General features: G+C 46.0%; 1 protein-coding gene and 1 long non-coding RNA gene across 5 annotated transcripts in view; one reads left to right on the forward strand and one right to left on the reverse strand.

Moving 5' to 3' along the window:
* The window catches only part of HMGB3 (high mobility group box 3), a 52,148-nt gene extending 29,182 nt beyond the window's left edge, over nt 1-22,966 (reverse strand). The window contains exons 1-4 of one of the 2 annotated variants that reach the window (NM_001163679.1): nt 22,812-22,966; nt 21,938-22,077; nt 20,740-20,914; nt 18,180-18,532 (exon numbers count right to left, since the gene is read on the reverse strand). In NM_001163679.1, the coding sequence (NP_001157151.1) occupies nt 18,392-18,532; nt 20,740-20,914; nt 21,938-22,077; nt 22,812-22,961 (606 nt within the window). In that variant the 5' untranslated portion in view covers nt 22,962-22,966 and the 3' untranslated portion in view covers nt 18,180-18,391. Of the gene's footprint in view, nt 1-18,179; nt 18,533-20,739; nt 20,915-21,937; nt 22,078-22,811 lie in introns of those variants that run through there. The other variant, XR_008914337.1, reaches the window with a different exon arrangement.
* LOC103106546 (uncharacterized) overlaps nt 1-23,683 on the forward strand; it is an 81,078-nt gene extending 57,395 nt beyond the window's left edge. For 2 of the 3 annotated variants that reach the window (XR_008914784.1, XR_001625479.2), the window contains one exon: nt 1,054-16,224. This is a non-coding gene — a long non-coding RNA (uncharacterized LOC103106546). Of the gene's footprint in view, nt 1-1,053; nt 16,225-22,790 lie in introns of those variants that run through there. The other variant, XR_001625480.2, reaches the window with a different exon arrangement.
* The last annotated feature ends 929 nt before the right edge of the window (nt 23,684-24,612 follow it).

Genomic DNA, 24,612 nt, shown 5'->3' on the forward strand with positions numbered 1-24,612 from the left:
CTCAAGAGCAGTCTAACATACTGAACAGAATGCTGGCCTTCAAGTCCAGAAGACCTGCATTAGGGTTAGCTGTTAAATGTGATGAGCCTCGGTTTCCCCATATGTAAAATGGGATCATAATCCCAATAATACCTGCCTCACAGGGTTGTTGTGATGTTCAAATGATCAGATGTATTTAAAGTGCTTTGCAGTGTAAAAGTTAGTTATTACTGTTAAGATTATCACACGTGTGGGGCAGCTGGGAAGCTCATTGAACTGAGAATCTAGCCTAGAGACAGGAAGTCCTAGGTTCAACTCAGACACTTACGAGCTGTGTGACCCTGGGCAAGTCTCTTAACCCCCATTGCCTAGTCCTTACTGCTCTTCTGCCTTGGAACCAATACACAATATTGATTCTAAGATGGAAGGTAAGGGCTTAAAAAAAGATTTATCACATGTGGGGCAGCTGGGTCGCTCAGCGGATTGAGAGCCAGGCCTAGAGATGGAAGGTCTTGAGTTCCAATGTGGCCTCAGCCACGTCCTAGCTTTGTGACCCTGGGCAAGTCACTTAACCCCCATTGCCTAACCCTTACTGCTCTTCTTCCCTGGAACCAATACACAATATTGATTCTAAAATGGAAGGTGAGGATTAAAAAAAATGACTGTATATTTTAAAATATTTCATAGTTACAGAAAAGGCATTGGCAGAGGAAGTTCACTATCCCTTCAACTGTATTCTAAAAAATTTACCTCAGTATTCACTAGTGAAATGGGCCTTATAGTTCCTTGCTACCTCTTCTCTAACTAACTCCTTTGTGCAGGATTCAGAGAATCCTAGATCTAGACCTGGAATGGATCTTGTAGGCCATCTAGTCCAGCCCCTCTGTTTTATATATGAGGAAACGGAGTCACAGACAGGTTAAGGGACTTATCAAGGTCATACAACTAGTAACAGTCTGGATTTGAGCTCAGAACCAATGCCTCTTGCTACTGCACCACACTGTCCACTTTCCATGGTTCCTGGTGGTGCCCCCTGAGGCCAAGCAGAACAGTTCTCACATCCTTCCTCCCTAGGAAAGCTGTTTGTGCCCTTGAAGACAACTGATAAATACTAGAACTGCGATCTGCTGACTCCTAAGTCCAGTGCCTTTTTGGTGGATTCGATAAACCAGACATGAAAGAGCCAACCAGCAGCCAATTCCACAAGTGCCAATGAGGCAGGCACTTCAAGCAGCCAGCACATGAGTGAGTATGCGATCACATCTCATGCTACCAGGGACAGAGAAACAATGCTCTTCACTTCTGAAGAGAACCCCCCACCACACACACACACACCACAGTCAATCTCTCTCTCTCTCTCTCTCTCTCCCCCCTCTCCAAGTGGGCCAAAGGATGGGGAAACCCCCAAAGCAATTAGCTAAACTGAGCAGTAGTCTTCCCAAGGCCATGTCGCCCAGGCTCAGGTTGCCTTGCTCAGCCCTGTGTTCCTTTGAATTCCTTTGGATTTCTCTCCACTCACCCTTTTTGGCTTTCTTGGATGTGTTGCCTTCCTCACATATAAGCTCCCTGAGGGCAGAGACTGCCTTTCTTTTTCATATTAGTATCATCCCCAATGGGCAGTGTTGGGCCAGGCCAGGTCAGGGCCCTCAAGAAGATTTGCAACAGGCCAGATAGAAATTTCAGTGGATAAAGGGCTGGGCCTGGAATCAGGAAGACTCATCTTTCTGAGATGGAATCTGGCCTCAGATTCTTACTAGCTGGGTGACCCTGGGCAAGTCACTTAACCTTATTTGCCTTTGTTCCTTCATCTTGTCAAATGAGCTGGAGAAGGAAATGCAAACCACTCCAGTTATCTGTCAGGAAGGGGTCAAGGACAGTCAGACATGACTGAAATGACCAAACAGCAGTCATCTCCCCAGGGCTTAGCAGAGTGCCTAGGACTTAGTAGGTGATTCATAAATGTTTCCTTAGCAAGGTGGCCTGCAGAGCATCCACCTAAAAGTTTGCACGTACCCTTCCAGCTCAGATTTCACTGCAAAAATGAAGCCTGTACTTGGTCCTAGAGTTTTCCTGGTCAAACCAATCAACCAAATCCAAAAGGAGGAACTTGCCCAAGATCATCCAGCATGGCCCAAATAGCTAAGTACGGATTACTAGGCCTGAGCAGCCAGCACCTCCCAGCTTCCAGCCAGGCTATTTTGGGCAGCGTTGGGCCAGGCCAGGCCCCTGAAGAAGATTCTCAACAGGGCAGATAGAATTTCTTCGGCAGCATTCGGGGAACAGAGTTTGCAGGGAGCAGAAAGGAGGGATTGGAGGAGAAGCATGCCTGTGGCTGTGAAGCGAAGCCAGGCCCGCCACCTTAGGAAGCCCTTTGCTAAGGACTGCTGTACTGCCTACTTGCCTTATTTTCTCCAGGAACATTAAATTCCTGTTATACACCAGGTACTGTCCTCAGTACCTGGGCTATGGAGATAAAGGAAAGGCAGACCCTTCCCTCAAGGAGCTTATGTTCTAGATTGAGAGAGAGAGAGAGAGACACACACACACACACAGTCAGCAGGCTTTCCTAAAGCACCTACTATGTGCCAGGCCCTGGGGATTCAAAGAAAGGTAAAAGACAGGCCTGTTCTCAAGTTGCTCCTAGACAAGACACACGATAATACTAGATAAATGGGAAATAATGGGGGGGTGGGGGGGGGGGACAGGGACAAGAATTAAGAGAGCAGAAAAGGCTTCTTGCAGAAAACGGGATTTAGAGGGGAGAGAACATTCCAAAGATGCGGACCTGGGGGGAGTGGGGTGAAAATATTCCAAATCCTGAGGATGGACTGTCTTGTTTGGGGAACAGTAATGAAGGCAGTGTCACTGGGGGGGGGGGGGGGCGGCGCATGTTCTGAACATTTGATCATGTGATAAGCTTAAGGGATGACAGGTACATATCACATTGGCCCACTGGTTATTTTCTGTCAGGAGAAATTGAGGAAGGGGAGGGGGCAGCACAACAGATGGACCCTCTGTTGCAAATTTATGAGAGGGCATGGACATGGGTGGGCTTGGAAGGATTACAAGCTGCAGCTATCCTGAGGGAAAAATCTGAGTCAATGAAATGACAGCTCCGTTTTGAGTGTTAAGTAAAGGAGCAGCCACAGAAGATTCTTGAGCAGGTGAGTAATGTGGTCAGACCTGTGCTTCCAGAATAGTACTTAGGAACCAATATAGAAGATAGATTAGAGAGGAGACAGACAGCTATATGCTTCTGGTAAGAGAAGTCCCAAGAATCTATGTACCCAGAAACTAGCAGAGAGCACTGAGGCAGTAGGCTAGAGGTCTGGGATAGAGGAAACCCAGCTCCGTGGCAGTCCCTTCCCCCCTTTAGACTGCTAAAAAATGAGGAAGGCCTCTAAGATCCCTTCCACCTCTGACATGCTAGGATTCTATATCCATAGTGCTAGATTCTTACTGCCCGTGTGTCCTTGGACCAGTCCCTTCCTTCCTTCTCTGTGGCCTCCCTTCTCTATAAAATGAGGGGGTTGGCCTAGACGTAAGCTACTCACTGCCAACTCTGACATTTAGTGAGTCTGGAAGACCAGGCCCTGGAAGTAGCAGTCAGGTGAAGGACTTTTCACCTTGGATGCTGGGAGAGCACTCCCTGTTGGACTCTCCAGTAAGGCTTCTCTTCCCCATCCCTCGGCCTCTGCGGCTGAGGCTGTCTAGCTTACTTGGGGTTCCATGGGAAGGATTCTTGTCATCAGAACGAGAGTTACGCACAACATACCAATGGCTTACTGTATGAGGATTTGGGAATCTGAAAAGCACCTTCTTGGCCTAGAATCAGCCTGGGCAGAACTGGGGTGACTTTGAAAAGGCAATCCCAAGTCATCTCCCAATTGGGATACGCCAGGAGGAAAGCTCAGGGGGCTTGTGGGAAGGGGCTGGGGCCCTTGCCAGGACTTAAGTGAGAATGTCTAAGGGATAAAAGCATCGCAGAGGTTGCCACAAAGATGGGGCCAAGAGGAGGAGGAGAAAAAGACAGGGCAATGCAGTGGGAGCAGGCTATTGCTGAAAAAAGGGAAAACACCCAGGAACTTGGCAGGTCTGGAAAAAGCAGTGCTAGAAGACCTGAGTTCAAGTCTTGCCTCTGACATGAAGACTAGATGACCCTGCCAGGTAACTGGATCTCAGTACCTCTGGCAACTGAGACAAAGGAGGGTTAAACACACACCACCGCAGAGTTGTTTTAGAAACATTAGCAAACTCAACAGGGAAACAAGCAGGGAGCGGAAAAAGGAAGGCAAACCACGGAGATCTAAGGGGGAGGCCCATCAAGGGGGAATGGTGGGACAAATTCTATAGGAATGGAATCTTATTGCGCCATGAGAAAGGGATTTCCGAGAATCCTGGCTTATGGGCACCAATGGGAGCAGAACCAGGGAGCGATTTGTTCAGAGGAAAGAGGCCTCATGTTGCTTGGCTGGGCTTTATTACCAGGCTGGTGTTCTGCCCCCTCTCACTTATAATCTGAGCAAGGAAGGCCGCCTGCCTGGCGGGCTGGTTGTTCCCACTGTTGCCCAAAACAAGGCCAGGCCTCATTGCTCCCATGATTAGAACACAATACAGTTCAAAAGGAATGACAGACAAGCAGGAGAGCTTTGAGAATAACATGTGAGGTTTATTATAAACTTTCAAAAAGCAACTGGCAGGGCTTGGAGCTTCAGTTTGAAACCCAGCCCTGTGTGGCGGGTGTGTTTGGGGAGATCCCCCAAAGCTCATCTGCGTTCAAGTTCAGGAGTTACTACTACTGCTACTACTAACACCGGTTAGCCAGTTAGCTGGTTAGTAGGAACATAGTAAGAGTGACAAATAGCTTTCAGTGCTGGATGCCACAAAGAAGGGACTGGTGGACAGGCCACAGGGAGAGTGTCTGCTGTAAAAACCTCGTTTGAGCCCCCCCATAACCCCAATCCACTCTCCTTCGCAACTTGGGCCCCATCGCCCTCCCAGCTCTCTAGGCTGGCAACCTCACTGGTCCGGCCCTCCAAATGGAAGCCCCCTTCCCAACATCTGGGCCCACTCTCCTCAAATTTGACCCATTACGCTAGGCCCCAGCTCATCCTCCACTCAGCTTCCACCAAGTCACCCCCCCACACACCCCCATCAGTAAACACCTGGGAGAGCATCCAAAAAGGCCCTCCCAACTGGCCCCTCTGCCCTAATTTTACAGTCCCTCCTCTCTCTTCCCTCCCTCCTCCCCCCATCAATGTGACTCCTAATTTTCCTAGTTCCCTAAGAAGACAATACAACCCCCGCCCCCAGGCATTTTCATCCCAGGGTCCTCTCCAAGCTAAAATCTGGCCTATTCCTTCCCCTCAGGGTAGAAGAAACAATAAGAAGTTGCCTAAGGCCCCTGGGCCTCCACCACTTCCCCTCAAAGCTAGGGTTAATCACTATTCAATTACCTAACCAGTTTGGGCCTCAGTTTCTTCAAATGTAAAATGAGTGGGTAGTACTAACCGGCATAACCAATTTCCCTAATCCTTCTGGGCAGTCCTTCAGATGATCAGTAACAGTAATCAATCATCAGCCTAACAAGGATTTGAGCCTCAGTTTCCTCCAGTGTAAAAGGAGTGGGTAGAACTGAATATCAATGGCAGTCAAAGGTTTGCAAAAAGCTTGCCTGGGAACCACAGGTGAGTAGAGCAGTGCAAATACTATTGTTCCCATTTTATGGAGGAAGCTGCTACGGCTTGGAAGGCCACTGGTAAGTGTCAGAGCTAGGATCTGAAGCCTTGTGGCCAGACCGCACCCTTATGGCCCCAAGCCCTCCTCCAATGTGGGAATCATGATGATGCCAAGGACCAAGCACTTCCTGAGGGCAGCCCCCAACCTTTCTAGTCCAGTCTTTCCTGCCAAGTCCTCCGCCAGGGCCTCATAGTGGAGTGAGGGTGCCTACAGTATTCCAAAGACTTCTGTGCCCACCCAAAGAGGACAGAAAAGGAAGAGAGGTTGTTGAGGCATTTGCTAAGTGCAGAAGAGAGCAGAGGAAGCCAGACAAATAAGCAGGACAACGTGGAAATCTCCAGGCTGGATTTCTAGGTTTAAGAAGGACAGAGATGGACAGTTCCCATTGCATGCCTGTTTCTGCCCTAGCTAGATGGAATACCCATTCACTCATTTGGTTCCGGTTCCGAAGAGCCAGGAATTGTTTCTTTTGAGGCCCCAAAGAGCAAAGGCTGATCCCGAGAGGGTGGCCATCAGATGGTGCTTGGCATGGAGGGGCCATGGCAGACTGGTCAAAGCCTAGAGGCAAATGAAGTGAAGGCATGTTTACCAAACAACAGGGGAAAACCAAGCAATTTCTTGTGTGCCAGGCACTGTACTAAGTGAGATTCGAGGTCCAAAGAAGGGCCCAAACAGGAGCTCACAGTCTACTGGGGGAATTGATTGAGAAGGTAAACTTGGACAGCAGGCCATTAGGGGAGAGGGGGGCAGGTAGACCAGGAAAGGCTCCTCTTATACAAGATGGTGGCTGAGATTAGAAGAAGCAGATGTCAAGGGAGGGAGAGCATCCTAGGCAAGGGGGCTGGCCAGTGGAAAGGAACAAGAAGAGATGGGAGGTGGGCCAATATGGCTACATCACAGTGGATAAAGGGAAGGAGCGTATGAACAAAGGTTATGAAAAGTTTGAAGGACTTCCTCTTTGAAAGGCCACAATCGGGCCAACTGTTTGTCAGTGCCCAGGAGGCTTGACATCTTCTAATGGTCCCCCAATCGGACTTTTTCTGGTAGCCTCGACCCAGGTCAAATCCTATCTTGTGCCATCTTAACTCAGAGGACTGTCACGATCTTGCAGAAGACAGGTTTCAAGGTCTTGGGGGGCGGGGGAAGTACACAACAGGAACCTTTGAGCTGTAAGTCCTCAGATGCAAGGTTTTTAAAATGAATGTAGGAAGACTAGAAAAAGGATGATTTTTAATGTGCATTTCAGAAGAAGGCCAAAGGAGCCTAGAAGAACTGGGCAAATTTAGCCCACCAACCCAAGCAAAACATTTTGGGGAATTTCTTGCCTGATCACCCCACTGAAAACATGGGCAACAGTCAAGGCTATACTTGGAGGGGGGAAATGGGCTCTTTCATCCCAAAAGATCCAGAATGCTAAGCAGTCTCATGAAGAATGAAAGCATCTATCAAAATCAAGTCATCTCAATGTCATCATAAAAGGTCACCACCACCACCATCTCAGGGCTGCTAGCCACAAAGGCATACAGTAAGTTGTAAAAATGCAGGAAAGGGGTCAGCTAGGTAGCTCAGTGGCCTGAAAGCCAGGCCTAGAGACTGGAAGATCCTGGGTTCAAATGTGGCCTCAGATACTTCCCAGCTGTGTGACCCTGAACAAATCACTTAACCCCCATTGTCTAACCCTTATTGCTCCTTTGCCTTGGAAGCAACACACTGTATGGATTCTAAAACCGAGGGTAAGGGCTAGAGTTTTTTTAAAAGTGAATCTTTAAACTGAAATGTTCATTTCTTTTTTCTATCCAAAGCCAAAGTCCACCAGCACTTCACTGGCCCCTGGTGGAACTCTCAGATCCAAAGGCCCTACTTCTAAGAATCTGCTCCAGAATACATAGTGTCCTGAGTGTTCCTGGATTGGGGGTTGCTATAGAATTCCATCTCTTTCCTCTCTCCCAGATGAGCAGAATCTTTAACTTCTTTCAAAATGGAGCTGAGGGACCATCTCTTACCTACACAAGCTTTTCCTATCTTCTCTCTCTCTCTCTCTCTCACACACACACACACACGTTATTCCCATCTTGAAATTGCCATTGATCACTATGAACACACTTCCTGTATCCTCCCATCCCAGTTAGACTGCGTTTTGTTTTTGTCTTTGTAGCTGGCATCTAATAGGCCATCAAATTGAATTCAAAAAGCAATCAGAAGTGGTATCTTGGGGCCAGGCACCACATCTCATTTTGGGAGAGAGACAGTTTTGAACTGAAGCCATGGCCCCTTTCTGGACCACTTGGAGTCACTGAGCAACTTGGAGCTGGTCACTTGCCCTCTCTAACGTTTTTCTTTCCACATCTGTAAAATGAGGCAGCTGGTGTATCTAAACTAAGGTTTGGGGATCACCAGGATGAACTGAAGGAAGTGAACACGATGGACTATCACTATGTATGAGAAACTGCCCATTGGACATCTTGAACCCATTTTAACATGTGCAAAACTGAGCATCATCGCCAAACTCTTCTCCTCAGGTCTTCCTTCCTTTCCAACTTCCATATTACTGTTGACACCACACCACCCTCCCAATTCCTAGGCTTCATTCGGGCTTCATTCTCCGTCTCCCAAATTGTTCGATCTGTTGCTATTGATTCTGCCTTCCCATCTTCTCTCAGATGTCTGCTTCTGCCACTAACCTGGTATAGGTTCTTATCTGATCAGTCCTGAATATTCAGTAGGCTCCCTGCCTCCAGTTTCTCCCCACTCCAATCTGTCCTCCATTTCAGCCAACAATGACCTTCCTGAAGTAGGAGGCTGCCACATGACTCCTCAGTTGATTCCATTACCTCCAGGATCACACAGGAAAAACTCCATTTGTCCATCAAAGCCCGTCATAGCCTGCTGTTACACATGCACAGCTTTCCAGTCTGTTTATACTTTGCAATTCTGCAGTTGCTGCTCTTTGAAGTAGACTTCTTTCCTGAGTTCATTTTCACTGGCTGTCTTCTATGCCTAGAAATTTCTGCCTGCCTTCACGTAACAGCTAAAATTCCATCTACCAGAAACCTGTCCCAGCTCTGCCTCGATGCTGCTGCCTTCCCTTGGTTGCTCAACCCTAGTTACTATCTGGATCTTGTTTGTAGGATGTATCCCCGATTACACTGTGAGCTCTTGGGGGTAGGACTGCCTGTGGCCTTGTTGGCTTATCTCCAGTGTGTAGCACAGGTTCTGGCACATAGTAGGTGCTGCGGTAATGACTTTTCAGTTGACTGGCAAAATCCAGATCCTACTCATCTCTAAGATTACTAGAGATTTACCAGATGTTCACAATTCTTGAAAGTCACAAAGCTAATGGTTGAGGCAGAACTTGAACCCAGGCCTTCTGACTGGGAATCTAATTCCTCATTCAGACTACTTGATAGATAAAGCAACTGAGTGTTAGAGAGGCTAAGAAGTCATTTATTCGAAATCAGGCTGCGGTTTCTTACTGTTTTTCTTGTAGGGGAGGGCTTCTCTTTGTTGCCTGTTACAGAGATGATCCAAAGGTTATCCCAAAAGAGAAGTGGCCTGATATTTTTGTGGCCACTAGCCCTCAGAATAGGCTTCCAGAGACCTCTGTAACATGAGACTAGTTGTGGGACCTTTTAATAACAGTTGGCATTTAGATAGCCCTGGAGCATTCATAACACACTATACCTACAGTCTCACCTGAGCCTCATAATACCACATTTTGCAGATCAAGAAACAGAATCTGAATAGTAAAATGACTTGCCTAGGGTCTCACAGACAAGTGTCAGAGGTGAAATCTGAGCCCAGGTCTTTTTGACTCTGGGCCTACCATCCTTAGCCATGATGTCACTGCCTCCACTCACAAGCTCTACATAAATAAAGTTAATAAAAACCACAGGCACAAGAGTTCACAGAAAGACATGGAAATCAAGATGGTTCTGTTAGTACTTTCACAAGATCTCTTTAGGGAACTAGAACTCATCTTCTACCTGCCTGTAAGCTGTATTAAGGTAAGGACAAGTCTTTTCTAAATGCCTGGGACAGGGGGCAGCTGGGTTGATCAGTGGGTTGAGCCAGGCCTAGAGAGAAGGTCCTGGGTTCAAATGTGGCCTATCTGGATGACCCTGGGCAAGTCCCTTCACCCCCATTGCCTAGCCCTTACCACTCATCTGCCTTGGAACCAATACACAGTATTGATTCCAAGAAGGAAGGTACGGGTTAAAAAAATAAATGCCCTGGACAGTGTGCCACAAACAGCCCTTGGGTAAATGCTATTCAAGTCTAGGGAGCCATCAAGCATACTGTCCTCCATGCCTCAAATATTACATTCCTCAGGAGTCCCAGACCAGTTGACCAATCTCACGGTGACGTTCTGTAGTCCTCAGGCAGAGGGTATAGTGGACAAAATGCTGGACTGGGACAGAGATGGGACCCTACCTCACATGATTCCTAGCTGTTTGGCACTGGGCAAGTTCCTTAACTTCCCCAAACTTGTCTATAAAATGAAGATACTAGCAGTGGTCTTACAGCAAAATTATAACTAGCATTTATACAGTGTTTTCAGACATGCAAAGTACACGTCATCCAACTAGGTGCCCATTTTATTATTTATTTTTATATATATTTATTGTCCCCATTTGAAAGATGAGGAGCTGAGGCCAAGCCCACAGAAGGCAGAACTGGGAATAGCAGAAGTCATATAGATGGATATCTCTGGTGGAAATCAAATTTAGTGGTCTCAAAATGGACCAGGCCTTCCCTGAAAGCCAGACGATTATTTGGAGGATGTATCGTGAAGGAGGTTACCATTGGGGCATGCTTAAGCCAAATGCCACTGACACCTCTGCTAATACTAAAATACAGTTCACATTCTAAAAGCTCTCTGAAAGGAACATACATGTGCATGTGTATGTATGGTAAAGGGTGGTTCCTGGACTCAGAGTCACCAGATTTGAGCAGGGGTGGGTTTGGGAGGAAGCATAGCTTCATTTCATACAGACAGCTTCCTGTGGACTGCTGGGGCTCTTGAGTAGAGGCGTTCCCATGGATTTTTTTCTCCTTTTTGAGATTGGGTCTCCAGATCTCACTCAAACTGGAAGTGCAGCAGCCACTCATGAGAGCCCTAGCCTACTTTTTAAATTGTAATCGCCAAGTATCAGCTTTATTTTGTTGTTGATGACCTTCCATTTTGGTCACCACTTTATATTTTGCAGGGCTGGTTCATTTTTGCCAAGCCTACTTATGATGGGCCTGGGGTGGGGGGAATCGTGATCTGCCTCCTGTCCAGCCAGTCGGCCCCTCCTTAGGCTCATCGTCATTTTGATGCTGGATTTAGGAGCTCCTGATCAGCTTCAATCCTATTGCAGCTTAGAACTGGCAAGCATAAGCTCTTAGACAGCTGGGTGGTGCAGTGGCTAAAGGGTAGGGCCTGGAGTCAGAAAGGCCTGAATGCAAACCCAGCTGCAGACATTTGTTAGCTGTGTGACTCTGGGCAAGTTACTTCACTTTGGTTTCCTCACATGTAAGAGAGACATTCAGGACTGTTGTGGGGGGCGAAATGAGAATTTTATAGGCTTGGCCTAATGCCAGTGCCTGGCATTAGTGGGCACAATATGAAGTCTGATTCCCTTCCTCACAAGGGGTCGGCCAGCCTCAACCTCCCCTGTAGCAAGGGTTACCAGCAGGTGCCCCTCCCCACACACACACACACACTGCCAAGGATTGCTTTTTTTAAATCCTTCCTACTTCCAAGAGGACTTGGTGGTTTCTGGTTTGCCAAGCTCTTTTTGTCACCTGTCACAAGACGGATTTGAAGACGCATGATGCCACCCCGACTTTCAAGGCCAATGAGATCATCTCTACAAGGCAAACACATTCCTCAACACATTCTCCCACCTATGAGGATAATGACTTTACAGATGAGGAGACTGAGGCCCAATGAGACAAAGTGGTTTATTTGTTCACAGCACCGCAGCAAGCAGAACCCAAAATGTGATGCCCAGTTCTTGCCAATGAGGCCCATTTTTCAGCCTGTCTGCTCCCATTCCCTCTTAACATTCTGCCCCACTGTTGCCCTGTGCCAGGGTTAGGACCACACACAGTCTACTCCCTTTAGAGTTAACCAGATGGCATAAATGCCCAGGAAGCTGTAGCAGCCCCCGAAGAAAAAGAAGAGTCTTAAGAGTTTAGAAAGATAATTTATTATCTACATGACCTTAGGCAAGTCATTTTTCCTGTTTCCTCAGTTGAAAGATGAGGAGTTGGACTAGATCATCTCAGAGGCCCCTTTCCAGGCCCTAAATCCATGATTCTGTGACTTTCATCTTGCAGGGGAAGACCCTGACCATACAGTGGATTAGTATGAATCGGCAAGTAATCATGTTTTGAAATTCTATTCAGTGTGAAATGCCCAATCACAAAGAGTTCTTATGGTAGAATTGATTCCCAAGCCAGGATCTGCCTCCCTCACTAGGCCATCAAACTCCCCCCCCCCCTTTTGCCCCAGATCTGATCCCTAACCCCTCCCTTATGTCTAGGACATAGCTCCCTTGGATGCTATCCCTAGGGTTTCAGGAACCGGCAGTCAGGACTGCATTGGGAGGCCCCTGGGTCAGATCCGGCACTGAGTCACTCCCACCAGGATCACTGTAGTACATGGTGGCCAACTGTCATTAAATCAACCTATTAGCATTCAACTACACTGTGGACTCAATGGGTGCCTGGGAACCTGACCACCATTTGTCAACTTTGTTTCTGTGGGGAAACGGGCTCAAGCAAAGAACTCCCAGACTGTCTCCAAAATGAAACAGGACCAAGATGAGGCTTTATAAAGCAAGAACTGTGAGATACAGACAGGAAGGAGGGAAATGACAGAGAGGGAAGAAAAAAAGAAGATGGGGGATGATGGACTAGAGTTTGCAGTTGGGCCCCTGGCCAGGCTAGCACCCAGTCTTGAGCCAGAAGGGACCTTAATGACTTCCCCAAGTGGGCCTCTGGGTAAGGGAGCAGCCACCCCAGACCTTTGGGAGAGCTATCATTGTTAAGGTTTTTTTCCTTACACCAAGCTGGAATGGAACTCACAACAAGTTCCACCCATCCCTCCTAGATCTGCCCTCCAGAGCCAAGCAGAACAATGTTAATTCCTCTTGCACATGGCAGCCCAGCTCAATACTCATCTGGTTTGAACTTTCCATAATCTGTAACACCATCACTCGCCCTTTCCTTCTCTCCCAGTGTTCATGGCCCTAATTTCTCTTGCTTTTGCCTCCTGACCACTCCTCAGTCTCCATCTAGGGGCCCCCCACTTGTCACAGGGTGCCTCAAGCTTCTGTCCTAGGCCCCTCTTAGGCATTAGTTCCTTGAGTGATCTCATCAGCTCCCATTGACAGCATCCCTATGTAGATTGCTATCCATACTCTAAGGTCCAGCCATATTGAATGGTCTTCCTCATGCAAATGTTCCTTCTTTGTTCCTTTGCACTGGCAGCCTTCCCCATTCTTGGAATGTATTCCCTTCCTCTCAGAGTGGGAAAGCTTCCTCCAGAAAGTACCATTTGAGCTTTAAGAAAGTCTCCATGTATTTTGCATGTGCCAACTAGGTGTCCTGGAATCAGAAAGACCTGAGTTCAAATCTAACCGCAGACACTTAACTAGCAGTGTGATCCTGGGAAAGTCATTTGGTCTGCCTGCCTCAGTTCCCTCAATTGTAAAATAGGGATAGTAACACCCACCTCCGGAGGTGGTTGTAATGTATTTGTGTTTTGCAAGGACTGTTTTAAGTGTGAGATGATCTCAAAATAGATAGCAGGCCCCAGGAAAAAAAGATCTGGATTCCCTTTCCTCCTCTGACACATAATGGCTATGTAACTCTGGACAAGTCATAGAATTTTTTAGTGCTCTAGGCCACTCCAAGACTAAGCTGCAGAGAAGATGCTAAGCTGCACTGTCAGGCTCACCAGGAAGTTCTCTGTATCTCTATCCAATCTCCATTTTAGAAAAGAGTAAACAAGCTTAGAGGGCAGTCCTCAGTCACAAGGCTAATAAGACTGATGGGAGGCCAGGCTAGCAGATTTCCAATCCATAAATTCCACAAAGGCTTAGGACTTTGTAGGGTTCTGAAAGGCTTCTTCAATTTGTATTTCTATGAGTATGAAGCCCAAGTCCAAGAAAATCTGGTAAGTAATTTCCAGAAGACAAGCTTGGCTTCCTTTTGCCTCCCTCACCCTCTGCTCCTAGCCTCCTACATACACTTCCTTTCCCAGAAGTCCTTTCCTTTCTAGCTCTAAATCTATTATCTTAACTCCTTATTTATCCTCTTCATTTGACAGGGTTAGAAACTGAGGTACAAAGAAGAGACTTACAATGAGATGAGTGTAGATCCCCTTCTCCATCCCGCTCCCAAACCTTCCATGGCATGGCCACTGGCCCATAAAAAGACCTTCATCTCAGATGAGTTTCTCTTCTTCCCTATCCCCAGCTTATCCATCATTCCAAGCTTGCCCTAAAGTAGACCAAGACTTTCTAAATCTTTTATCTCTATACCAAAAGTGATTGAACTAGACAAGTTGGAAGCCCTTCCTGAGATACCTTATGGTACATTAAAAGTCCATTTTAAGGAATTATGGGATTTTGGAGAAAGCTGGTCTGGAGTAAGAAGTCCTGCCTATACCTAAGTAACTGACCCTAAATGGCCTCAGATCTGCATTGGAAATACCGTAAAACAAGAACTACCCTTTTCCCTTTGAGGGGGTATACACAGAGAATTCCTCCCACCCGAGGCCCAGCTCCAGAGTTTGCCCGCTTAAACCTAGAGAGCAAGTCTGATCAGGGGCAGAACACATACGCAAGAGCTCACACACACCCAGGCACACTCTTGTGCCCCCACTCCACCCCCCAAACAAAAATGATTTCTGCATTCTTCAGTTTCTGATCGGTCACCCACCCGCATTGAGCCAGCAGTTGCTTTCAAAGTGTAGGCTTTCCCAGTTGTAGCTTAACTGTACCATCTTCCATTTCATTATGTTGAGTCATAGGCCTCTAAAACCTTAATTATTATGATAACACCTCCCTGCCCCCCAACCAGGAGTCAGGGACTAAAGTCCAGCCTTTCAAGCTTCCCCCCCAGGTCCCCAGCACACTCATTTCACCAGATTTCTTTTTGAGAAGACTGATTAATAAACTTTATTACAGAAAATGAATGCATCCAAGAAGGTCCCTAGATACACTTTTTGACAAAAACATAAACATGGGAGAGACACTTTTGACAACAGTTGCTACATCATCAAGCTCAGGTTTTTTGTTTTTGAGTGTTTGTTCCCCCCCCCCCCAAAAATCGGACTGTTCAGGGAGGAAGGAGGTAAGAGAAGCAGAACAGGGGAGGAAAGAGTATGAGACTAAAGTATTGGGGGTACCCTAAAACAGGTCAGCATGGTAAAAAACAATGAAACAGACCTGGCCCCACCCCAAATCAAGGCCTTACAAACAGCCTCAAGTCTTAAAGGGGTTAGGAGATAAGAATATTCCTCTGATAAGCAAATGTTTTTCCTTAATTCCTAGACTAGCTTTAATTTGGAAGAAATCTAATTGGCAATCCTCCATCCCAATAGCCACAGGAAATTTATCATCCAGTTGGTCTTCAGAACCACTCAACACATTAGCAGTTAACAGTAAGTTAGACAAGATAGAGGGTGGGGGCAGGTGGGGAATGAACCTAACTTGGGCCACATGAGTCGTATTTGGGTGCCCTTTATTAACAAACCCCAGTTCTGCCTCTAGGTTTATAGTTTACAACCTAAAATGACAACTCAAGGTCAAGGGGAGCAGTAGACACAGGATCCAAAGAGAGTTCAAAGGGACAGGGCTTCTGGTTGGTCCAATAACTGATGGGCATGATGCTGACTGAGCACTAAGACTGAGGCACAAATCACAGGGGAGGCTACTGGGCAACCTTCAAACCAGCTACTCCTCAGATGGAAAAGCAGGCCGACCTCATGCCCCATTTCAGAACAGTTGCCCATGAACGTAGCTATCCCTATCCCCTTGGCTTTGTCTACTCCTGAGACTTGGTCCTTGGGATGAGTTTTTAGTGAGGCCTGGGAAATGCAAATGTAAAGATGGAGGCAGAGGGGCCTAGTATCTCTTTAGTCCTAGATGCCACCCCCTGGAGCTCAATGTGAAGGGGGGGGTGGGAATAAGGGAGGTGTTACAGAGAAAGGAGGTCTTTCTCATGGGAGGGAGTTAAAGAATATGCCTCCAACTATGCACTCAGCAGCCAAACCCCTTAATGGTGCTAGGTCTGAATTTAACACATACTGTGTCCTAACTTACAGAGGCTCCACAGGTGACCACATTGGTCAGAATGGCTCATCTCCACAAGACAAAACAACCCTAAGCCTTTGCCAGAATTTAGGATATAGGGAAATACCGTCCCAGTACAAAGGAAAAACCATCAACAAAAGACCATTTGACCAACTTTAGAATAAAAGACCAGCAGGAGAGTAGGGGAGAACAAGACCACAGAAAACAGGCCACACTGCTATTCCCTCACTTAAAACTGGTTTACTGAAAAATGACCACCTGATTACACCTTTAAAAGCTTAAAATCTGTTCTAAAGACCCCTTGAAAAAGGTTTCCTCCACACAAATAGGACGCTTCAGATGAACACTTCCGATCTAAATCCAATCCGTTGGACTGCTGGGCAGTCGGTGCCCTAAACCACGATAAGTTCACTCTTCTAGACACCGACATTCTCTCACCACACACTTAGGTACTTCTGGGCCATCCCTCCCACCTGACACTAACCCTAAACCCCCTGATGAATTTGCCAGCCAACTTGCCAACCGACAGCAGATTGCCCATTGGGTTTAAGAACTAATCACTTGAGCTTTAAATTTACTCTCCATTCACATGACAAGAAAGGAATCCAGACATCACAGACGTGATGGTATCATTTTTATTTTCTACATATCTTTAATGACTAAAAGGAAGTGGGCAATTGGGGGAAGGCATCCCAGTTGAGGGATGTACTTGCTGCAGGATCTCCCTTACAGGACCCAACTACTCCTACCTATATTGATGGGGGGGAGGTGGAGGAAAGAGGTTATGCCACAACTTAGTGGCCAGAATTACCCTTTCTAGATAGAAATGGTGGCTACCTGGGGCTTCCTCCCAGAATCCAGGAGGCTTAAGAAGCTATGCTACCCCTCCTCCTATAAGTTGGTAGAGCTGAAGAGAAGCTTCTAGTGTTTCTCTGGACAAAAACTATACCAAAACTGAGGGGAGGCAGGAAGGAACCCCCAAAAATGAGTTTGAAGCAGTACTAAAAAAACTTAAAAAGGCACATTTTAGTACGAATAGCAATGCACACCCAACTTAACCAGAAGGGGTGGGGTGGGGGAGCCAAAATCCAGTTCAGTGGGAGCAGCCTAAAACCTCATCACCTGCTTTTCAGGATTCTTAAATACTGTAGCTTCCAGACCTGAGAGGCCAGGAATGAATGGTCACCACCCCACTGTCCAAGTAAGCTCAGACTTTCTTAATGCTACTGGGAGATCAATAATCTAAATGAGCAAATAGCTTAAAGCAGATACTCCCTTGAACTCCCATCAAGGCTCAGGTTTGGTTCCTTGGTTTGTTTTTGAAATGGGGGGGGGGGGGGTTAGGGAGAGATAACAAGGAGAAAATATCTGTGGCAACCAGACTTCTGGGGATCCTGGTCTTACAAAGTACTGTTTTGTTTGGGACTTTGAAGTCAGCTTGAAACCCAGAAATTCTGAATGGTGTCAAGAACGGTTTTTAAAAGTGTAATACTGTTTATTTTGCTTCAAAAGACATTTCAGCATTCTAAACATACAAAAAAAAAAACCCAAAACATTCTAAATTTTGTTTAAGGACAGGCTTTTTCTTTTTTTTTCTCTCGCATCATTGGCCTGGCTTTCTGTTTGACTTACTTAAACAAGGAGGAGCTCTACAGTTTTTCCATTTAAAACTACTGCACTTCAACTAAAAAGAAAACCAAAAATCCAGACACTTTTCTCATGCCAGCTGCCCCCCACCCCCCACTTTTGACACCTAAGAATGGGAGCAGGGTGCTATTCCACTATATATACAGAAGGACAACTTTTTAACTAAATGGACACCCATTGCAGTATACCTGCAATCTACCCTCACAGTGTAGGCTTTGGGTTGCAGCTCCCTAGGAAAGGCAGCCAAGCCTCATGCCCCCTCAAGCCTGGACCCCAAGAATCTGGCTAGGGGTGTGGGGTTTTGTTTTTACAAACTAAAGATATGTACAGTTTATAACTCAAATGTCTAGCCAGTAACCATATAGTTAAACACCACCTTACAAATTAAAGAAAAATGCCTGAAACATTTGTAAATGCTTTTACACCAACAACAAAAGTGCACACAGAGTGAGGAGAACACGAGAACGCCTTTTCATTTTTAAAAATGTTTGGAAATATGTACAACTTTGATACAGTTTCTGGGTGCTCCGAGATACCCATGGCCACTTCATGGAAACCAGTTACAATGTCTATCTAGAAGCACTTTAGAGAAGCTATGTGATCAGAAGCCAATTAAGCCTAATGAGGGCAATCAACACCATCACAAAGGAGGTGTTTCATTTATGGTGTTTCCCCTACTCTATGGTATTCACATGGAGACAGAATATGGTACAGTTTCATTCGTCATCTTCTTCATCCTCCTCCTCCTCCTCGTCTTCCTCGTCCTCCTCGTCTTCCTCCTCTACCTTTTTCCGGGCAGCTTTAGCCGCCCCCTTTGCCCCATCGAACTTCCCTTTCGACTTATAATCTGCGACATCCTAGAAGGAGTAGAGAGGGGGCGCCATTGAAATTGACAAGCTCACCACCAGTGGGTCTTACTTTCATCCAAGTGTGTGTGGGTAAGGAGAGCATCCGGCCTGGCCTGGACCTTAGAGGTCAGTGCGGCACATCAGCCCCCAGCCCCAAATGCCCAGGAGCTGAGGGGTGTACCCAAAGTTACATCACAGTGGAGCCAGAGCTAAATTTCAGGCCTTTGGTCCAGGGCTCATTCCACTGTACCAGATCAGTCTGGGGGTGAGATAAAAATGACACTTGTACCCAACAGCCTTTTTTGCCTTGGAGGAAAGGCAGCAAACACTACAATAAACTCATTTGCTTTAGAAAAGGTTATTGAAGGATATCTCCCGTCCTTCTTTGCAGAGGTGGGAACTAAGAGGGTGGAACACTGCATATATAGTCTGTCACACCCGATATGGTAGTCCTGCTGCACTGCCATTTCTTCTTATTCTCTCTCTCTCTCTCTCTCTCTCTCTCTCTCTCTCTGCGAATGGAAGGGGATAGAAATAGAAAGTGGACCTGCCATTTCATTGATATAAGGAACCCCCAGGTGAGGGGGCTCCCTTTACCAAAGCAGCTTGCCACCTCCCCTTCAATTTTTCATCCTTGTAAGAGGTGCCCAGGGTCACAAGACAAGTATGAATAGGAGAAAAGACTTGAACTTGGGCCTTCCTTGCTTCAAGGCCAGCTGCTACTGCTACTGCTACTACTACTGCTACTACTACCGCTACTACTACACCATAATAGTGTTCTCTCATTTTAAAGATAATGGAAAAGACAAGATAGCAATTTTTACAAAGAAAATTGAAGATTTCTCAATACAATGAGATTTCATGAGGGCAGAAGAAGCAGGCAGACTCCCTCCCTTTTCCCTCTTTTAGGGAAGAGTCTCCATGTGTTGCTGTGGCCAACCTCTGGGAATAAGTACACCCCCAGCGCATACTTGGCTAAACTTTTTTGATCACACACATACATATATATATATATACATATACTCACATACACACATACACACAGTACCCCCCTCCCAGCACATTCACGGCACTGTCTTATAGCTAGGAATTTAGTGTAGCCTGCCAGTTGTTATTTTTTGCTCAGATCTCTAATTGAATTCTTGTAAGGAGCTCACAAATATTAAAAGATACTTGACCATAAAACGAATGCCGCTCATGGCTAGCGTACCTAGTAAATCCTTGTACAAAAAAGGGGAGAGGAACGGAAGGAAGAAGGAATCCCACAAAATCTAAATGCAAGTCTCCATTACAGATCTTACGATCGAGGTCAACCATACAGTGACTGTTTATGGCTTCAGTGAACTACTGATGATACAAGGCAAGCGACAGGATTGCATTCTTTAAAAGCGTTGAAGGAACCTTAAAGGTCCCCAGTCCAACCCCCCTCGTTTTACGGATGAGGTTAACTGACTTGCCCAGGATCACATATCAGTTAAGTGTCTAAGGTTGGATTTGACTCAGGTCTTCCTGACTCCAAGTCTAATCGACACCCTATCCACTACGCCAAAACCACTAAGGTAGACCAAGTCAATTCCAATTTTATATCATAGGAATTTGTGTCATAGAATTGTTTCCCTCCTATCAGCAGATACAGTCGTGCCCAGTGTGTTGGAGGGTTCTGTGGGGTTTGAAGGGGACAGAGGAGGGTCACTAGGGAGTGGCAATGATATTTTTTAAGTTGTTTTTTTTTCTTTTGAGTGTCAGAAGGAAAAAAAAAAGATAATGATTGGCCCTCAGAACTATTCTCCCAAACACACAAAACTCCAATTACACAAGATAACCAGTGAAGACTCAGGCACTATCCAGATAAGATCTACAGCAAGCAGCAAGATACCTCTTCGCACAAATTGAAGGGGCTTCCATCCGGAGTTTCTTGACATAAATTTTTTCCTCTTTTTTGGCCCTCAGCTGTGATCTCACAGGTGGCAGGGCACTTCTTCCAGAGATGAAGGCTGGCAACTTACCTGTAGGTTCTAGTCTTAGATAGTTGCCCGGGGGTGGGGGTGGGAGGGGTATGCACTGAGAGATCAGGTGATTGGCTCAGGGTCACACAGCTAGAATGTGTCAGGCAGGACTTGAACTCAGGTCTTCCTGACTCCAAGGCCAGCCCTTCTCCTCTACACCCCAAGTGAATAGCCCAAGCTCTCCCTGGGCCTGCACGTGTAGCTTCTTACCTTCTCATATTTCTCCTTCAGTTTGGCTGCCTTATTATTATAAGGTTGCTTCTCGTTGTCACTGAGATTGTTCCACATTTCACCAAGCTTCTTTGCCACATCCCCAATGGATATGCCAGGGTTTGTAGACTTGATCTTGGGACGAAACTCTGAACAGAAGAGGAAGAAGCCAGACCTTGGAGAAAAAGTCAGCAAGTTTAGATCAGTATTCATGAGAGCTTGAGCTTATAAATTAAAAAAAAAAAAAGTCCTGAGGGCTCCACAGTTATTGAAACTCTTTAAGGGGGTCTCAGGGCTAGCTTCTTTTTTTGTGAACATTTACTCGTGCCAGAATTCTGAAAAGGTTCCCTGTACCAGATTGTTGCCCAAAAGAACTCCCAGAGAAAGTTAACCAATTTCCTTTGTAAATAATTTAGTTCTGTGTTAAATTTTCTTTATAATTGGCTCATAAACAAGAAGACATGCCACTACAGGGGTTGGGAGGGAGCAGGGACCCTCAATTTCACTGAATTTTTCTCTCCTTTAAAAAAATATTTTAATTCTTTACTATGGCATCATGATCAAAAACAGCGCCCTTGGGAGAGGGAAGATAGAGGGGGTAGAGTGGAACAAAAAATCTCTTTAGAAAATTTGGCTTAAGCTGATAGACATCTCTGTAGAATCATATTTAAAGATAGGAAGGTGAGCAGTCTAATCCCATCTCATAGACTCAAAAAGTTTAAGAGGCCCAGAAAGTGACTTGGAGAAAGCTCCAGAAGTACTCAATCATTTCAGGGCCTATTGTGTACCAAGGGATTTAAAGACAAAGCAAAAAGAAGGTCCTGGGCTTCCAAATCCAGACACCAAAGTTCCCAGCTACTCACCTAAGCTACCTGTGGCCAATACACTACAGGCCCTGGAGTTTAAGTCAGGCTATTTTTTTTATTTTTAAACATAAGAAAAGCAAGAAAACAGGTCTTCAAAAGCTCATTGTAAGCCAGGTATAGAGCACAGGAATTTGCACACAGGAAGCCCCTCAAGTTCCAAGGCTTATGAACTATGTGAGCCTCATTTTGTTAGAGAAGAGGGGGTTGGTCCAGCTCTAAGTATACATAATCCGTGCAGATTTCTTATCCATTAATACAATGCAATTTTAGAAAGAAAAAAAAAAGCCACCTTAAGAATTGTGATAAACATAGGAGTCTCCAAAATGACTTACGGGGGCCTTTTGGGTGCATTAGGATCCTTCTTCTTCTTGCCACCTTTTGCTGGTCCGTAGTCCTTCATTTCTCTATCATATCGTACCTTATCAGCTTTTGCCATCTCATCAAACTTGGATTTCTCTTTCCCGGACATAGTCTGAAAAGAAACAAGGCATGTTCAAAGGCCAGACAACCATTTGGAGGTGCTCTAGTCAGTCAACAAGCATTCATTAAGCCCTTTACTATAGTGAAGTCTCTAGCACTGGGTCAAAAACAAAACAAACCAAACCAACTCAAAATACTTGAGGGATTGAAATCACAGATTTGGAATTGGAAGAACTCTTCAAGGTATTCTGGTCCAAGTTCTAATTTCATAGGGAAGGAAAGAAGTTGAGGAAGAGAAATTATTCACCCAAGATTTATATATAGTTAAATGGCAAAACTGAACTCAGATCCTCTGACTCTATAAATTATAAAACCAGCCTCTTCCTTCCAGGAAACAGTTGAAGAAGACCTAGGGAATGGGATTAAATATTCAAATAATTTCCTCAGCAAAATTTCCTGATGTTGCTGGGTAATATGCTTGTTAAATTCAGATCTTATAGGCGAAAAGTTAATTCTCAAAGGGACACCAAGTAGTCTTGACTAGAACTAAGCTCAATGAAGTATACCCTCTGGTTTGGGAAGACTGTTTCAAGTCCTACTTCAAAGCAGAGTGCCCCTGGTTAAGTCACTAAACTCAATGGCTCCCCTCCCCTTAATTCAAAGTGACAGAGGAATTAATTTATCCTGAATCTAGGGAGAATTTCAAAACCCAGAAAATATATCCTATGGAAGAATATATTTAGTTTAAATAACATTTTTTTTTAGGAAAACAATACAATAAGGTACCTTCCACCTCTCGGAGCACTTTTTAGAAAATTCTGCGAAGTTAACAGGAACCTCTGGGTTCTTCTTCTTATGCTCTTCCCGGCAAGTTTGCACAAAGAAGGCATAAGCAGACATCTTGCCCTTCGGTTTCTTGGGGTCACCTTTAGCCATGGTGAACTCTGGAAAAGATGTTTGAGAGCATGAATGATTGCTGATGAGAGAGAATTACAGACACCTACTACAGAAAAGGTGAGCCAATTCTTTCGATTGCCAAGAAGAAAAAATTCCAGGGAAGGCAGCAGTCCTGAAAATCAAAGAAATGAGCCCACCAGCCCATCCGAATGGGTTAGAATGGGGAACCTAGAAAGCACTACTGACAACAGCTTGTCATACACAGAGCATCGCTGCTGGCATGGATGGTGATAGCTGGAACTCCTACCCTGGCCGGCAAAGTTTCTAAAGATTGGTGCCCGAGAAAGAGAAAATCGGATCCGGTGGATGTGTGTGTGTGTCATCACCCACAAACATCCACCCTGGCAGGCTGATCTGACTTCAAGAATCTCCTCCCTAGCTTATTAACAACAGATAGCATCCATTTGGGCTTTAGAAATAAAATAATTAAACCAATGAATAAATAAAACTTTCTAAAACAACTCCCTCCCTCCCCATCGCTTCGAAATGGTCCAGATGAAAGCAAAATTTGAAGTTAATGCCAAAAAGCATTTCATCTTTTAAGAAATTCTCCGCAAGAGGACTTATTTGTAAAAGGCGGCAAGCATCCCCGTTAGTCACGTTATCTAAAGGGATAAAAGTTATTTAAAAGGCTGGTTTGCCGAGGAGCCATCGACATGCCCCCCACACCTCATTAAAGTAAAATAAACATTTTCCTAGCTTATACCTCTCCAAAGTTTTCTTTAAAAAAATATTAGCCCACCCCCTCAACTCAAATCCATTTCCCCTGCCCCCCAAGGTCACCACATACAAATAAACAATTCCTATTAGTGCACAGTATGGGGGGGCCCTTTGTGGGGTCCCTCCTGCACCAGCTCGGGGCTGCCTGCTCCCCGGCTTGGATGTGCCCTGACCCAGTAACAGGAAACTCTATTTGGAAGGTAAAAGGAAAAAAAAGAGAAAGAAAGAAAGAAAAAAAAGACAGGTCACCAAGACACCAATAATTCATCTTCCATTTTGTGAAATGCTCCTTGATGAAAGAAAGTCCCCCTGAAATCCTTCCCTCTACTCTCCTGGGGTATTCTTACCCCAAGGAAAGCCGCCTGAAAGGAGGGCCGGGGTGCGAGCTCTCGCCCGATGCCCTTACTGAGGAAGCAGAAAGGCTCAGTGCTATTGAAGGATGGAGAGAAGTGGGAGCTGCTGTTCTGGCCCCAGCAGCAGTAGCAGCAGCAGCAGCAACTCCAGCTCCATTCGCTAAAATGGCTTCTCTGCCTGTGCAAGGCTCAGGCTCAGGCAGCAGAGGCTGCTATTCCTAACAAAGCCACAAGCTCGCACCCCCAGCGGCTGGTGGCTGGCTCCGGGGCGCCAGCGTTGGGGATCCCCAGCACTCTGGGGCCCCCCAAGAGCCAGGACCCCAGAGGAGGCGCCCCTCCAGCCCCCTGGGCGGGTTTGCTGCAGTGGGGATGAGGGGCTCCAGGGACAGAGGCTGGTTTGCAGGGTGCCCCCCTCCCCTCCAGCCTAGCGCAATACTCTGTATAACAAAGACTCCAGTTCAGCCATTACACTCTTCCGCGCCAGGGGGAAGGGAGAAAAAAGTGAAATTCGCCCCCCAAATCGCCCCAAAGACTCCACAAGGGCTCAAGACCAGCAG

The sequence above is a fragment of the Monodelphis domestica genome, chromosome X (genome assembly GCF_027887165.1).
Source record: "Monodelphis domestica isolate mMonDom1 chromosome X, mMonDom1.pri, whole genome shotgun sequence".
Classification (NCBI taxonomy): Eukaryota; Metazoa; Chordata; class Mammalia; order Didelphimorphia; family Didelphidae; genus Monodelphis; species Monodelphis domestica.